Source organism: Halichoeres trimaculatus, unplaced genomic scaffold, assembly GCF_033239565.1.
Source record: "Halichoeres trimaculatus isolate MK-OKI-2021-1 unplaced genomic scaffold, fHalTri1.1 fHalTri1_scaffold_15, whole genome shotgun sequence".
Taxonomy (NCBI): domain Eukaryota; kingdom Metazoa; phylum Chordata; class Actinopteri; order Labriformes; family Labridae; genus Halichoeres; species Halichoeres trimaculatus.
This window is the reverse complement of record NW_027437193.1, coordinates 6,058,858-6,073,133: the sequence shown is the minus strand read 5'-3', so window position 1 is coordinate 6,073,133 and position 14,276 is coordinate 6,058,858. Positions and strand designations below refer to the sequence as shown.

The 14,276-nt window shown below is 38.5% G+C and overlaps 2 protein-coding genes across 3 annotated transcripts in view; one reads left to right on the top strand and one right to left on the bottom strand.

Annotated features, from left to right (window-relative positions):
* LOC141803941 (apolipoprotein D-like) overlaps positions 1 to 14,276 on the bottom strand; it is a 337,954-nt gene that overhangs the window by 198,791 nt on the left and 124,887 nt on the right. The window lies entirely within an intron of this gene.
* e2f5 (E2F transcription factor 5) lies at positions 874 to 12,572 on the top strand. Of its 2 annotated transcripts, none has more exons than XM_074688900.1 (8): positions 874 to 1,214; positions 2,732 to 2,841; positions 2,995 to 3,156; positions 3,547 to 3,655; positions 5,315 to 5,627; positions 9,369 to 9,506; positions 9,821 to 9,856; positions 11,370 to 12,572. In XM_074688900.1, exons 1-8 carry the CDS (start codon positions 1,086 to 1,088, stop codon positions 11,444 to 11,446), a joined length of 1,074 nt encoding a protein of 357 aa, XP_074545001.1. In that variant the 5' UTR covers positions 874 to 1,085; the 3' UTR covers positions 11,447 to 12,572. The 2 variants fall into 2 exon arrangements, with proteins under 2 accessions (XP_074545001.1, XP_074545000.1); XM_074688899.1 differs by having other exon boundaries at positions 877 to 1,214; positions 9,818 to 9,856; positions 11,370 to 12,233.

Sequence of the window (14,276 nt, the reverse complement as noted above, 5' to 3'; positions counted from 1 at the left end):
CAGATGTATTTAATAAATCTGCTGAAGAAAATATGTTCTGCTTTGAATTTATGTAACATTTTGAGTGCATATGGTTGGAATCCTACAATTTGAAATTTGAGTATTTGTTTATTGGTAGGCCAATAGCCTTATTCTTAATATGAGTCACATTTCTTGCAAAATATCTTATTTTAAGGTATATAATGGCAAAAATGATACCTGGATTGTTTGTAGAGGCTAAAGAAATCCGCCAACAAGGTGAGAAAAATTAACTTGTCGTGTTTCTCGAATTAAGCATGATTTATTCTTAGTTATAACATCATAAGATAATGATGTCACAGATGTTAGTTTCTGCTGTCAATATTTTAGAAACCAAACAAAAAAGAATAAATTCACCTGTTAATATCCATAGGATTTCGTAATAAGCAATCATAATTTGATAACTAGGTAAACTCAAAGCAAATTTCAGATACTAACAATCAGTTAGCAAGGTTCAAAATGTTTAAACAATTAGATGTGTGACTTCTTTCCACTGTTTTTTGAATTGAAGTTAAATCAGTGATGCGACTAAAGCTTTGTGATCCATGTTTTGAAATACAGTGTGTAATTTCTGGGAAAAACAGGAAATAAAGTGAGTGGAAGCATAACTATTAACATCTGGATTGTCAATAACCGACTTAATGGTATAAACTCGGATTTAAAAACACAATTCGAATAATTTTGCACCACTGTTTATACTATTATTAAAAAACAAAGTTTCTGTTATTTTTCCAATATATTTTAATTTCTAATAACTGATTTTATTTCACTTAATTTTGTTAATAAATGTATTTTTTTTTCTTAACGGTTCCGGTTGTAGATTGGGGGCGGGCTTGGTTTAGGGTTGGGGAGGGGCGTCGTTGACAGAGGGGGCACGAGCTGGGCAAGTGTTGCCGTGGCAACTGTCCCCTAACGTAACGTAACGTCCGTTGGTTTAAAAAGCCTTCAGGTACCGCAGCTGTGGAACTTTCGCGCGGACGATATGTAAAAGTACAGAAAAATCATATTTCTGGTTAGATTTAGGCAGCTATTGTAAAAGAAGTTCGACTCTCTTTCATTGAAAGAAGATGGAATTCGAGACGACGGAGACTGTTCGCTCGACACCGAGTCGCCATGAGAAAAGTTTGGGGCTCCTGACGATGAAGTTCGTTAGCCTGCTTCAAGAAGCGAAGGACGGCGTCCTTGATTTAAAAGTGGTCAGTGGAAACACGACGGCTGGCTCCGTTTTGCTCTGTGTGGGGTCGGTCTTTGGGGGTTAACACTGACCGGTTTTCTCCTAGAAAGTGAACAAAGGGCTGTCAGGGTGCCAGTCAGGTGCATTGATTTTCTTAACAGGTGGATTAGCTCGCCGCCATTACCCCCCTGGGTCTCTTTAAAAACCGTCACTTGGCAAATGGGTTGTATGGGTTGACAGATGTTCATTTTGCTTCACAATTATTGTTTAAATAAGCTTATTATGCTTTCAAAGTGATGCAAGGTTTCTCATATTGTGTGTCACAGCATTTGCCATTTACAGTATTTATGTAAAGTAGACCTAAAAGACAATAACGATTCATGTGACCTCTTTCACACAGGTATGATTGACTGTATCAACGAGTCCCTTTGGAAGTAATTAAGGTGAAATTAGCACTAATTAAACTAGAGGTTATTGAAAAACGTAGTCCCTTGAAACCTCTTTAAATGACAGGAGAGATCCCCAGAGGTCAAATGGGAAACCACAACATACTGTACTACACATTGTACTACATACTGTATGTGTTGACACAAATGTGGTTTTTTTCTGATCCTTCTGGTTAATTCTCCCACTTAAATTGGAACTACAGTGTTTAACAGTCTTTTTTGATCTCAAAAGAAAGTAAAACAAAGATTTAATGCAAAAAGTGGAGAGGAAAGAGGGGATTTGTCCAAAGATTATGTATTAATTTACTTTTCAATGGAGAGCACTTTTTTCTTTCCCATCAACTCTTTCTGTCACTTCCTGGGATGTCAGATTCCAGGACCTAGAAATCTAATAAATGTTTCTTAAGCAGTAAAAAGCCATCTTTTTAATGTCAGGAAGATCTTTTTTTGTTTGTTTCTTACAATCACACTCTCAGTATCTTACAGTTTTTTTCCCAGGATTTTCTGATTTTATGTGAGACGGATATCTGAGATGTTGATATGTTAGTTGCAGTTTTGTTTTTGAAAATCTTCTATTCAATTCCTTGAACAGCCACTTCCAAACCTAAGAAAACACTAAATTTAGCTTTTTGAAAAGATAAATGAATGAACAAACCTCCTTGTTAATTTTTAAAGTGGGAATATTCCTTGTTTAAGCATCTACAGGCAACCCAAAGTTACTTTTCCAGACCTACCTGAAATATCTCCCACTAATGCTCTTTTTTTTTTCCCTCCCTGATAAGCACTTTTCCCTCTCTTCTTACGCGCCAAAGCTGGGTAATGTTTACACAGCGGGCTCCTAACACCCTTCTCCCCCCTCCTCCTTCCTCCTCTGCCATTGTATAACTGTCCTCTCCTGCCAACAGGCTTAATTTTCTGTTTGTGCAGCTTAATTTACCAAATCCCTCATTTGTAAGGCTTATTTGAGTCTCTTTGTTTGGCCACCTCAAGACGTAGACAGGAACTCAAAGTTCTCTGTTAGAAATGAAGAATCTTATCAGCTGTGCTTCATATTGAGCTGTCACTGAGTGGAAGTGTTTGTCTGAATTAACAGGCTGCTGACAGTTTGGCAGTGAAGCAGAAGAGGAGGATCTACGACATCACCAATGTGCTGGAAGGAGTGGGGTTGATTGAGAAGAAAAACAAGAACATAATCCAGTGGAGGTTTGAATTTATTACTTTGAATTTATTTCTCAGACTCAGTGAAATGTTTTCTTCCTCTGACATAATTATAAAAATTTCAACTTTGAAGTTTTAACGTGGGAGATGAGAGAATTTTGTGCTTTCTCCTTTCATGTCACCATTTTCTGAATCCAGAGGAGAAAACTCCAGCAGTCAAACTCACGAGGTGCTGGAGCAGGTGAAGGTTTTGAAGGCTCAAATCTCTGAGCTGGAGGCCCAGGAGAAGGAGCTGGACAACCAGAAAGCGAGGCTGGAGGAGAATATCAAACACCTCCACAGTGACTCCATCACCAGCACATATCCTTTTTATCAAGACATCACATGGAGGAATTAAAATCACATATGTAGTGATTAAAAAAGTTCGATGTCTTTACAGAAAAAAATATCTCTCAATGTGAATTATCTTTTATTCTGTCTCTAGTTTGTAATGCTCGTCCTCTGGGATCCTCATCCATTTAGTCCAAGGTGGAAAAGATATCCCTCTTGATTCCTCTTTTCAATCCGTGAAACAGAAACTCTATATCCAGAGGATTATAGATATAATTGCCATTGTCAGTCTTCATTGTGAAATCACAGAAACGCTAATCCTGACGTTCACAATACTCGCCGACTTGTTTGTCCACTTTATTGTTTCCATTTCACCCCCACAGAGTAAGCTCTCCAGCTGTTTCCTTAACACTCTTCCACTTATAAATATGTGACGCATGAGGACATCTGCAACGCCTTCACTGGAGATACTCTCCTCGCTGTGGTGGCTCCTGCCGGGACTCAGCTGGAGGTGCCACTGCCGGAGATGGTGGGTCAGATTTTACAGGTTACTAGTCAGGATATGTTTGTTTATCTACTAACTGTCTGAGAGAGCATTTCTGACAATAATGACAATTATAACACTGAGGTTGCTTCACTTGCTTTATCATTAGAGGTCTCTGAGCTCATAACGTTTATCTAAACTGATGGAAAAACCTTTTGTAGTAGGGCTGAACAATAACAATAACAAAACCAGCATCGCAATGTAATAGACTGCAATTTTCAAATCACAAAAGCTGCAATTAAAAAAAATAAAAGTTTCCTGTACACAGACCTGTAGGGAGTATGGTAACTTGTACTCAGGCTTCCTTAAAACCTGAAAAGACATTATGCAGGTTTTTCTGGCAAAAAAAAAAAAATGAGCTAAAGAAAAACATACAGTAGAATTATTCTGGCCGGCACAGCCATACCCCTTTTTCAGTTTATTCTGTGTAGTTTGTTACCTTTACCAACAACTGGAGGTCAGTAAAATTTTACAAAGTTCCTTTTTCTTTTTTCAATTAAAAAGTGCAAGCAAGAATTAGTTATATGTTGACGGTATCCTTTGTCGTGTTTGTAATACTACAGAATGATTTATATCTTGTGTTTAGTGAACAATGCAGAAGACGAACGTCCCCTCCAAAAAAAGTGCCTGCTGAATTGCAATTGCAATATTGGTCTGAAACAATCGCTATTAGATTATTTTTCAAAATCGTTCAGCCCTATTTTGTAGCCTCGTAACAATAAGAAGAATAATCCTCAAAATGACTCTAACCTCAGCTCAAAATGAATCCTGCTTCACATGATTTAGGAAGGTCAGTTCTTATCGTGTTGTCTTTTAGCTCTTCATTCAGAAACATATCTAGACTCTTCTCCTAGGAAGAAAGACAAAGCACAGCCACTAGAGGGCAGAATAAACATGCGAAATACAAACACAGTGACAGCTTCTTGTTGATGGCAAACTCACTGCTTAATGATAATAATAGTTAGTCTAATAAATATTAGACTAACTGCCTTAGAAACATTGGTTTCAAAGCACTTTGCACTTAAAAAAAGAAATAAAGAATTAAATACATTTGAAACAAGTTAAAAAGGTTTGATAAATAAAAGACAAAAAACCAAAGACAATTTTTTTTTGTGAATCTGGTGGTAATTATGAAAAGAACAATAAGATAAAACAAGTAACAAAAAAATGTAGAAGAGAGTAAAAATATTAGGTTAAATTAAAATGTTAAAAGTAATAACATGGTAAAAGAATAGGAGTGGGAGTAAAAGCCAATATCTGAAGACAGTTAGATGACCAAATTACATAAAAGCAGTTGGTAAAATTTCAACTTCCTGTCAAAAAAGCATTGTCTTCTTTGGTTTAAGCCTTGACTTTGGAACAACCAAGAAGAACCCATCTTTAAACCTTTTATTTTTTGGTTTCCAACAACTCCCGTGTGAAATAATGAGCTCCTGAGGTGTAAAGTGCCTCACTGTGTTCAACATCTAGAGTCTAAGTTTCAGAGCTTTTCATTGTAATGCTAAATTTTAGATAGAAACTTGGGACACGTGCAGTGTTGTTTGATTTCTTTCTATCAGCTCTTCATTCACTGTAGCATCTAAAGATACTGATAACCAGCTGATATAAAGATAATAACCTTGTCTCCTCTCTGCTCTTCCTCAGGGCCACAGTGGTCAGAAGAAGTACCAGGTGAACCTCCGCAGCCACTCGGCCCCCATCCAGGTCATGCTCATTAACAAGGATCTGGACTCAACCGTACCTGTGGTTTTCTCCGTCCCACCAACCGACGACATCTGTCCGATGCCCACTCCACCCAGCACCCCCGCCAGCCTGCAGAGGTTTCCTCTCTCCACCTCCCAGTACTCATCCTCCTCACACTGCAGCCAGGACTCGCTCTGCTCTGACCACCAGGTGGTGCTGTCGGAACAGGATGCAGTGCTTACACCTTCATCCAGCCCTCCTGATGTACAGATGGGTAAGGACGTTACTCTGCATTACTTACACCGTACTTGACTGATGCAAGGATCAGATTTTTATCAGTTTAAGACCCACAGTGATAGAAAGTCATCTGGATCACACACGCAAATATTCACCTCTTTATTTTCAAATTTGCACACAGTCCAAAATGTAAAGATTGATGTAATTTAAGCTGTGTTTCCACCTCATTAGATCTCATATGATCTCACTTATTCTCATCAACAAGCAGTTAAAGAGAAAATGGAAACAGACTTCAACTCTCTAGAGTAATGCTTCATATTTAGAGAACAAAAGGGAGTAATAGGCTAAAGAACAACTATGTTGGGGAGAGTCAGTGTGCAAAAGTCTAACATTCTTGAGAGCAAACTGTAGCTGACTTAAGACTTATTCAACTTTTCCTCACTGGCTTTTGATTTGAAATGTGTTTATATAACTTTAACAGCCCTGATCTTACTTTAAACTCCTTGGGGGGTTCAGAGTTGGACTGCTGACCTTAGGGATGCATCAAAACAATCCTGGTATTAGGTATCGGCGCCAATCCAGCCCCTAAAGCTTGATCAGGTATCGGTGGGAAAGGTTCGGTCCAAACTTGACACTAAGGCTAAACTATGATTTAGTCTACAATGTGTAAAATTTTACAATCAAATAGCCATTTCTGTAAATTCTGAAGCATGTTTTCAACCAAACTTCAGTTAAACATTTAAACACTTCTAGTTTAAATAGATATTAACTTCAGTAATTCCATATGTACTTGTTTTTGTCTTTTACTCAAAGCATTAACAGTCTTATCCCACAGCAGAGCATGCAGCTTATTATTTAACACTGGTATCAGATTGGGATCGATATCGGCCGATACCCAAAGCCCAGGTATCAGTATTGGGACCAGAAAAGCTGGATCAGTGCATCCCTAGCTCACCTTAGTAGAAAGTGTAGGCTGAAAATAATCCATACAGACCCCAGCTAGAGACTCCAGAGTAGGGATAGACCGATTATCGGCCCGGCTGATTACCAGGGCCGATATTTGGCATTTTAAGGCATATCGGCCTTTTTTTAATCCAACAGCCGATGAGAAACAAATTCAAAACTGTGTTGTTGAGGCTCTGATGAAGTCACTACTCAGTCCCCAGCACTGTCCCACCCACAGTACCATCTCATTGGTTACAAGCAGAGCCATGGCTTGGGTAACAGCCAATCAGCAGTGCAGCTATTACATTAATTGCAGTTACATTGAAATTTTGGAAAACTTTATTTACCGTAGAAAACTTTATCTTTTTTTTTTTCACATTTTCATTGAACTTTATAAAACATGCTACTGAGCCTGGGAGCTGTTTAATAAACTTATGCTTAAATGTTTTTGAATGAAGTTAAGTGTTGGAGTTTGTATTGTTCAAAATTTTGACACCAATATTTGCACTTTGACTGCAAATTAATATTGTCTTCAAACATCGGTTAAAAAAAATTCATATTGGTCTATCTCTACTCTAGAGATTGTACATCAGGTATAAACTTTACCATGAGTTCTGTAGTCAGAAAGCAAAAACTCATTTCTTTGTGCATAAAAATATTTTTCGACCAGAGGAGAGTAATACTTTGATATCAGAAACATAGAATATATATATAGACTGAACACATTGGTTGGTTTTAATAGTTGAAAACAGACCACACATAAGACTCTCCACATGTTTAGTAAACTGTTGCCTGGACCTGAGTCACAGCCCTTCAGTAACCCTGATCTCGCAAAGCCTTTCAAAAGGTTTCATTTTTCTTTTTCAAAGTCTAAACTTAATCCTGCTGAAACGACATCCTCCACCCACTGACCCAGAGGCAGTCACTTCCCCTTGTACTCGACATTCATTACTTTTGGTTTGTATATTGAGGGTTGAGAGTCCACTCTGATTTTGGCTCGACACACTGGGAGCTTCGCTGAGATGAGAGCAGAGACAGAGAAATGGAGACCACAACGTTCCTGCTACACAAACAGACTACTTCCAGAAATAATAGTTTTCAGAATTCTCTTTCTCACCAGTATGAACCTGTAACCCAGAATGGGAAACCAGGACATTAGACCAGAAGTGGTGAAAAAAAAAAATGCAGTTGTGCAAAAATCCTGAGGTTTTGATTGACCATTTCCTCGAAAAGTTTGCTGTCGAGCATCTGAACAAGCAATGACACTCTTTACCGGCATTTAGAAAAAGTTTCAGAGTCCCCTGCTCACATCGAAGATCAGTGTGTGATTAAAATGTTACTGCAGCGAAACAAAGGCCCCGTGTTGGTCTGACTCACTGAACTCTTTTTGTACAAGTTTAAAGTGACTAGAGTTGAATTTTACAGCTCTGTGGAAAGAAACCACAAATCAGTGGCTGCCTGAACCAGATAAAAAATGTCTTTTTTCAAAAAATACAAACTAAAAGTGAGTTTATCTTCAATCAAACATAGGATACAATACTTTATGGATCTATCAACGTGTTTTTGTGCTTTTGGTTGAAGGAAAGGCGTTAACAGAACAGCTTCACACAGAGTCATTATTTGGCTCTCCTTTTTATTTTAGAAAAGCCTCGAAAATCTCACAGAGTCACTTGATACCCTGTATCACCAAGACACGTGGAAACCTGTGTGACATTGATTTCTGTATTTTCTCGTGAGAGTCATTCAGTATTCTTAGCAAACACACTGCTTCCTTACCCAGATCTGGTTAAAAGAAAAGGATGAGTCACTTTAAGTTGGCGTGTCAGCGCACACAAAACTGTCCGTGGGAAACCCAGGCAGATGAAAAATGAGGAATTAAATCAGCCGTGAACAGAATATACTGATTTCCTGGCGCGTTAGAGCTAAGCCAAGCTAACCAGCCTCTGGTAACAACTTTATTATTTCAGGAATGAAATTAGATTTCTAGCAATCTAATCCTCCACTTCCTGATAAGAGTGTAGACAAACAAAGCCCCAAAGTTTTGTTAATCTTATAAAATCATGCCCCCACTGTACAAGGAGACTTCATGGGAAAGATTTAATGAGACTGAGGGCTCTGTTTGAAAGTTGTATAGACTTTGTTTGCACCTCCTTGAAGATAAAATTGTGTCTTTTATCTCTGAGGTGATGGAAAAATGGATTGTGAAACATCTCAGTCTTGTTTTTAATGGTCAGTAGTATCACTTTTGCTTGCTGTGCTGTGTAAGATTGTTGCAGCAGCTCTTCCGCCTAACACTTGCTGACAGCAGGGAAATGACTGAGTCTTCATCGATGGTCTTGTGAGAGTTTGTGTGTCGTTTAGGTTTTTTGATACAGTCAAGTTTAATATTTCATTTCTAAAACCAACAATTTGGGTTTGATTTTTACGCATCCCTTTTCTGTTTCCTTAACTTTTTAGATGAGTGGCTTTTCAGGATTTAATTTTTCCATTCAGAATTCCTCATAATATTGATAAGCTGTATAACTTACAGTCTATGTTGCAGTACAAGAATCCTTAGAGGTTGTTGTTTTGATGCAAAGGCAAATCTAACCCACCCACTCTGACTAGAAATGACAAGTGTGCTTTAAAGTTTTGCTGCTTAATATCTACTATTCATCACAGCAGAGCTGCAGATTTCCATAAGCTGCCTGTAAACTTTTGACAGCGGACCTTTGAGTATGACTCAAGGTGTTGATGTATTTTGTGTCTGTTAACGCTGCAGTTTTATTTCCTTATAGACTGATTTTTCACTGTGATCCTGAGTGCTCTCCCTGCCCTCTCATGCTCCCTGCAGAGTGTCACAGCCAGTCAGAAGCTCTACTGGAGCAGCAGCAGATGGACCTGGTGGATCCAGATTTCCAGTCAGTGCTGGAAGTGAGCAGCCTGCTGAAGCTGAATGCTTCTGTGGATCACATGAAGGACGACAAAGAGGGTAAGAGGAATGACAGATAGATGGTGATGTTTCCTTCCCCAGGCCGTCACACTGATGAACAGCTAACCCTGCTATAAACAATCATACATATACTTCATGTACAGCTACAACCTGTCCGTTTCTATTTTGCACAATCATGTTTTATTTTTTTCTTTTGCAAATCGCACAGTTCTTGAAATCCTTTTCAGTATTTTTTTTTTTTTCTTCTATTTTTGTAATATTTAATTTGTGTTTATAATAATTGTACAGAGAGAGTGTGGTTAACTGAAATCAAATTCCTAGAGATTCTGATTCTGATCACTTTCTTCTAGAAGCTGTTGACCTTATTGACGAGTTTATGTCTACTGATGGTAAGTATCTCTTTCACAGTCATCTTTAAATTAAAATACTTGGCAAGTATGGAAAGAGATTTTCAATGGGTGTACTGACAGCTCTGTGAGATTGTGTATTGGCAAAGTGTGAAGAGGAAAAGGTCTGTTAACTTGGAGATCAAACTGTTATAAACAGTGCAGTTAGCCAGTCTCCTGTTCGGTTTAAAGTGATACTCCGGGATGGAACAAGTTGGGTCCTATCACAAGGTTTAGGGCAGAAATTACCCCTACAGCAGTGTTTTTGTGCAGCAGAAGCCCAGGTCGCTCGCACCAAACACCCCCTCCCTGCTCATCAGCCGGTTTCCTCTGCACTCAGACGGGGCCATATTTTACTTGACCAAAAACACAAATAAACGGACTCCCACCGAAAAAATCTGATATCGGTCTGCATTCACGCTTTATTTAGAGAATTTTCAGCGCGTTACTTTCACACAAGAACATCGCTAAATAAGGCTCTAGTTCTCATCGTGTCTCTTCGTCCTGGCAGACTACCTGCGTTTGTTTATATTTGTTTATATCTGGCACGCCGCGCGCGCGGACTGATACACTAAGCAGCGAGCGTCTTGTAGCCAGCTGTGGCTCTGCAGCGGAGGTAGCACCGTTTTACGCCACGATGAGAACTAGAGCCTTATTTAGCGATGTTTTTGTGTGAAAGTATCGTGCTGAAAATTCTCTAAATAAAGCATGAATGCAGACCGATATCAGATTTTTTCGGTGGGAGTCCGTTTATTTGTGTTTTTGGTCAAGGAAAATATGGCCCCGTCTGAGTGCAGAGGAGCAGGGAGGGGGTGTTTGGTGCGAGCGCTCTGGGCTTCTGCTGCACAAAAACACTGCTGTAGGGGTAATTTCTGCCCTAAACCTTGTGATAGGACCCAACTTGTTCTATCCCGGAGTATCACTTTAAACCAAACAGGAGACTGGCTAACTGCACTGTTTATAACACTTTGATCTCCAAGTTTACAGACCTTTTCCTCTTCAGCTGACTGAAATGCTTTGCACAGAAAACAGATGGAGAAAATTAGTCTGATAGTTTCCACACGAGGAGGCGCGTGTGTCAGAGTCTGACCTACAGAAGCACTTCATTCGTACCAGCTGGGGTACACGTAAACAACAAAAAGTCAAAATGACACTGTATTTTAGTTTCATTATCAACTAAGACCTTCTGAATATTTGTTATTCAGATAATTTGTGCATTTTTGTCTGAGAAAAGAAAGAAACTGCAGGTAAAGAAATTACTGCACTGTAAAAAAAAGTATCAAACTTTGCAGTGATGAGTTTCTCTGTAATATAGAAATGGACCTTTTTGTGGCGCAGATGGCCTTGCTCTCTAGGTCCTTGAGAGATTGGCCAGTGTTCAAATTTAACCTGGGGCCTGTTTGTCACTCAACACTACTCAATTCACTGTCCTCTACCATCCCTTTAAAGATACAAAAAGACCCAGAATGTAACTTAATTTTTTTTATTTCATCATTGTTCCTGTCTCCCTGCACAGGTATGTACTACAGCTTCAACCTGGACGACAACGAGGGAGTGTGCGACCTTTTTGACGTGCAGATCCTGGATTACTGATGTCACACAGTACCTCAGCCACACACTAACACATTATTGTGGTGCTTCAAACAAATACCTACCCCATTTTTGTTACAATTGCTAGAAAACTTCATTTCTCTGTGCTGGATTTTTTCGCATCCAGTGTGGAACAATGTGCCTGAAATAAGATGACAGAGACATTGGTGCAGTCAAGTTTTTTTTCTTTATCATCATCTGAGTAAATATTCACAGTATTCCAGAGAGTTAAGACAAAAAATCTCTCCTCAAACATCTTCTGCTGTTTCGTTTGCTCGTAGATTTGTGCCTTGAACAACCCACAGAAAGCCTGAGACCTCATCTGCATCATTCTCAGCTGTGCTTTAGTTCATGTTAACTTTAATACAGGTCCATACAGTCAGTTACTTTTTATATGGACAGTTCAGTGTGTGTAAACTTAACTATTCATAGTTATATTTTATATCATAAAAAGGATTGTATTTAAAATTTATATTGAGTTAACATTTTTTATTCTTATCTTGCTATGAAATGCAAGGACGTTTTCTTTTCTAAATTATTGTGGCACTGCCATCTTTGTTCTCTTGACCTTTTGTTTTATTAGGTTTATACCTTATAACAGTTAAACTGAAATGTTTTTTTAACTTAATTTAAGAAATAATCATTTTTTGGTTTCCAGTGTGTTAAACTGATGCTGGTTGACTGCCTTATGTTGCAGTTTAAAAATTTCTATTTGCCATATTTCTGATCTAAATTGTCCAATGCCAAGAGCCTCAAGTGCCTGTTTGTGTATTTATAAAGTTGTTTTTTTTGTATTTTGTTAATTCACTTTGTTTATATAAAAATTCTTGAAAATATTTTTCATTAAAAACTGTTTTTCTGAAAAATTATTACATTAAAAAAGAGTGACAGAAGGTGAAAAACTGTGAAAGACTTAAACATGCACCACACTTCATTGCCCACTTTTAACAGCAACACTTTTTATTAACAGAGGATTGGTTAACTGCACTGTTTATAACACTTTGATCTCCAAGTTTACAGACCTTTTACTCTTCAGCTGACTGAAATGCCTTGCACGGATGACAGATGGAAAAAATTAGTCTGATAGTTTCCACACGAGGAGGCGCGTGTGTCAGAGTCTGACCTGCAGAAGCACTTTATTCCTACCAGCTGGGGTACACGTAAACAACAAAAAGTCAAAATGAAACTGTATTTCTGTTTCACTATCAACTAGAACTTTCTGAATAATTGTTATTCAGATAATTTGTCTGAGAAATAATGTAACAAATTGCAGCACTCTTAAAAAAAAACATCTAACTTTACAGTGATGAGTTTGTGTCTAATATAAAAAAGGACCCAGGGTTTAAGTTTGGTTCTGCTGACAGACTACAAAACCTCCAGGAACAACAAAAGACAGTTTCATCTTTTTAAAGTAATGTCAGAAGTTGTGCTAAATGTGATGTCCTACCCCTTCAGCCACCCAGTGGTGTGCACAGTGGGGGCAAGAGGGGGTCACCCCCTTCACTACCCAGTTGTTGAAAAACACACTGAAGTGCCCTCCTGGTTGACAAAATACAACTTCCCCCTTCAGTGGCGAGATTGTGCTGTTTGTGCCTTTTTTCTCTTTTTGCCCCTGACCATCAAAAAGTCTGTGCACACCACTGCCCCCCCCCCACACACACACACACACACACACACACACACACACACACACACACACACACACACACACACACACACACATTCTCCCCAGAAACCATGATGTTGATGAGTCAGCACTTTTCTAATCAATTCAGATCCATAACACAACACAGTCATACAAAACACTCTTAATAATAAGCAATTAAAAGTACCCTAGTGAACCATTCAGCTAACTCGTTCGTTAACATGTTCACTCAATTTCACACAGTTTCACACTTGGTCTTGCAATAAAACATCTCTAGCGTGCCACTGACATGCATCATTAAAGGGCTTAGATAGTAGTGTGGACTGCTGTGGCCGGTGCTTCACCTCTTTAAATCCTGTTTGTAGGCTTAAAACTACTTATGTCCATCAGTATTTGCACTTTTGAGTAAATAAAAGGGACATGGTGTTCCCCAAGGCACCGTTCTGGGGCCTCCGATTTTACACATTAAAAGTATAAATTATCGGCACAGGTTGTTTTTTGTGTCTTCAGGTAAATGTCTGAAAAAAATCCTGTTATCAGGAACAATTCTAGATCAGCTCACTGTAACCTTCAGTTTATTGTGTTTTTAAAAACACTAATTTATAAAAAAAAATATATCACCAGCAGGTTTTAAAATGTTTCTCCAGGGGGATGTACAAATGTAAAGTGATGTATTTCAATGCATGTGACTCTGTTAAACTGTCCCAGCCTAGCAGCATATGCTCATTTAAATAATGTATACAAAGTTCTTTCTTCAGCTTTAAAGAAAAACAGCTGTAATGATCAAGTATGATAAATGCTGCTGAGAAGCTTCAGTTTTCAACATCACTTCATGAAAACTTGTTTCACATAGAAACATACAAACTCTTCTGTGTGCTTGAATGTAAAGTGTGTTGAATATTCTCAGTAAATTTGTCTCGGGGAATTTATAAACAACAAAACTGTGGCTTTTCCTGTGAAAGTGAGAAATATGTAAGCTGACGCTAAATGGGATCAAACTCTGGAATTAACACCACACTGAGACCAAGTTCTGGTTTTATTGTTGCCTTTAATTGGAGAATTTTTTGGAGGAAAACAAAGTGTCCTCTTCACTCAGTACACAGGCATGTGTAGCACATCTGGTTTATAATCTCTGCACATGTCTCACATCTAGTGGATGCCCAGTATTTACCTCAGCAAAGATGAGCT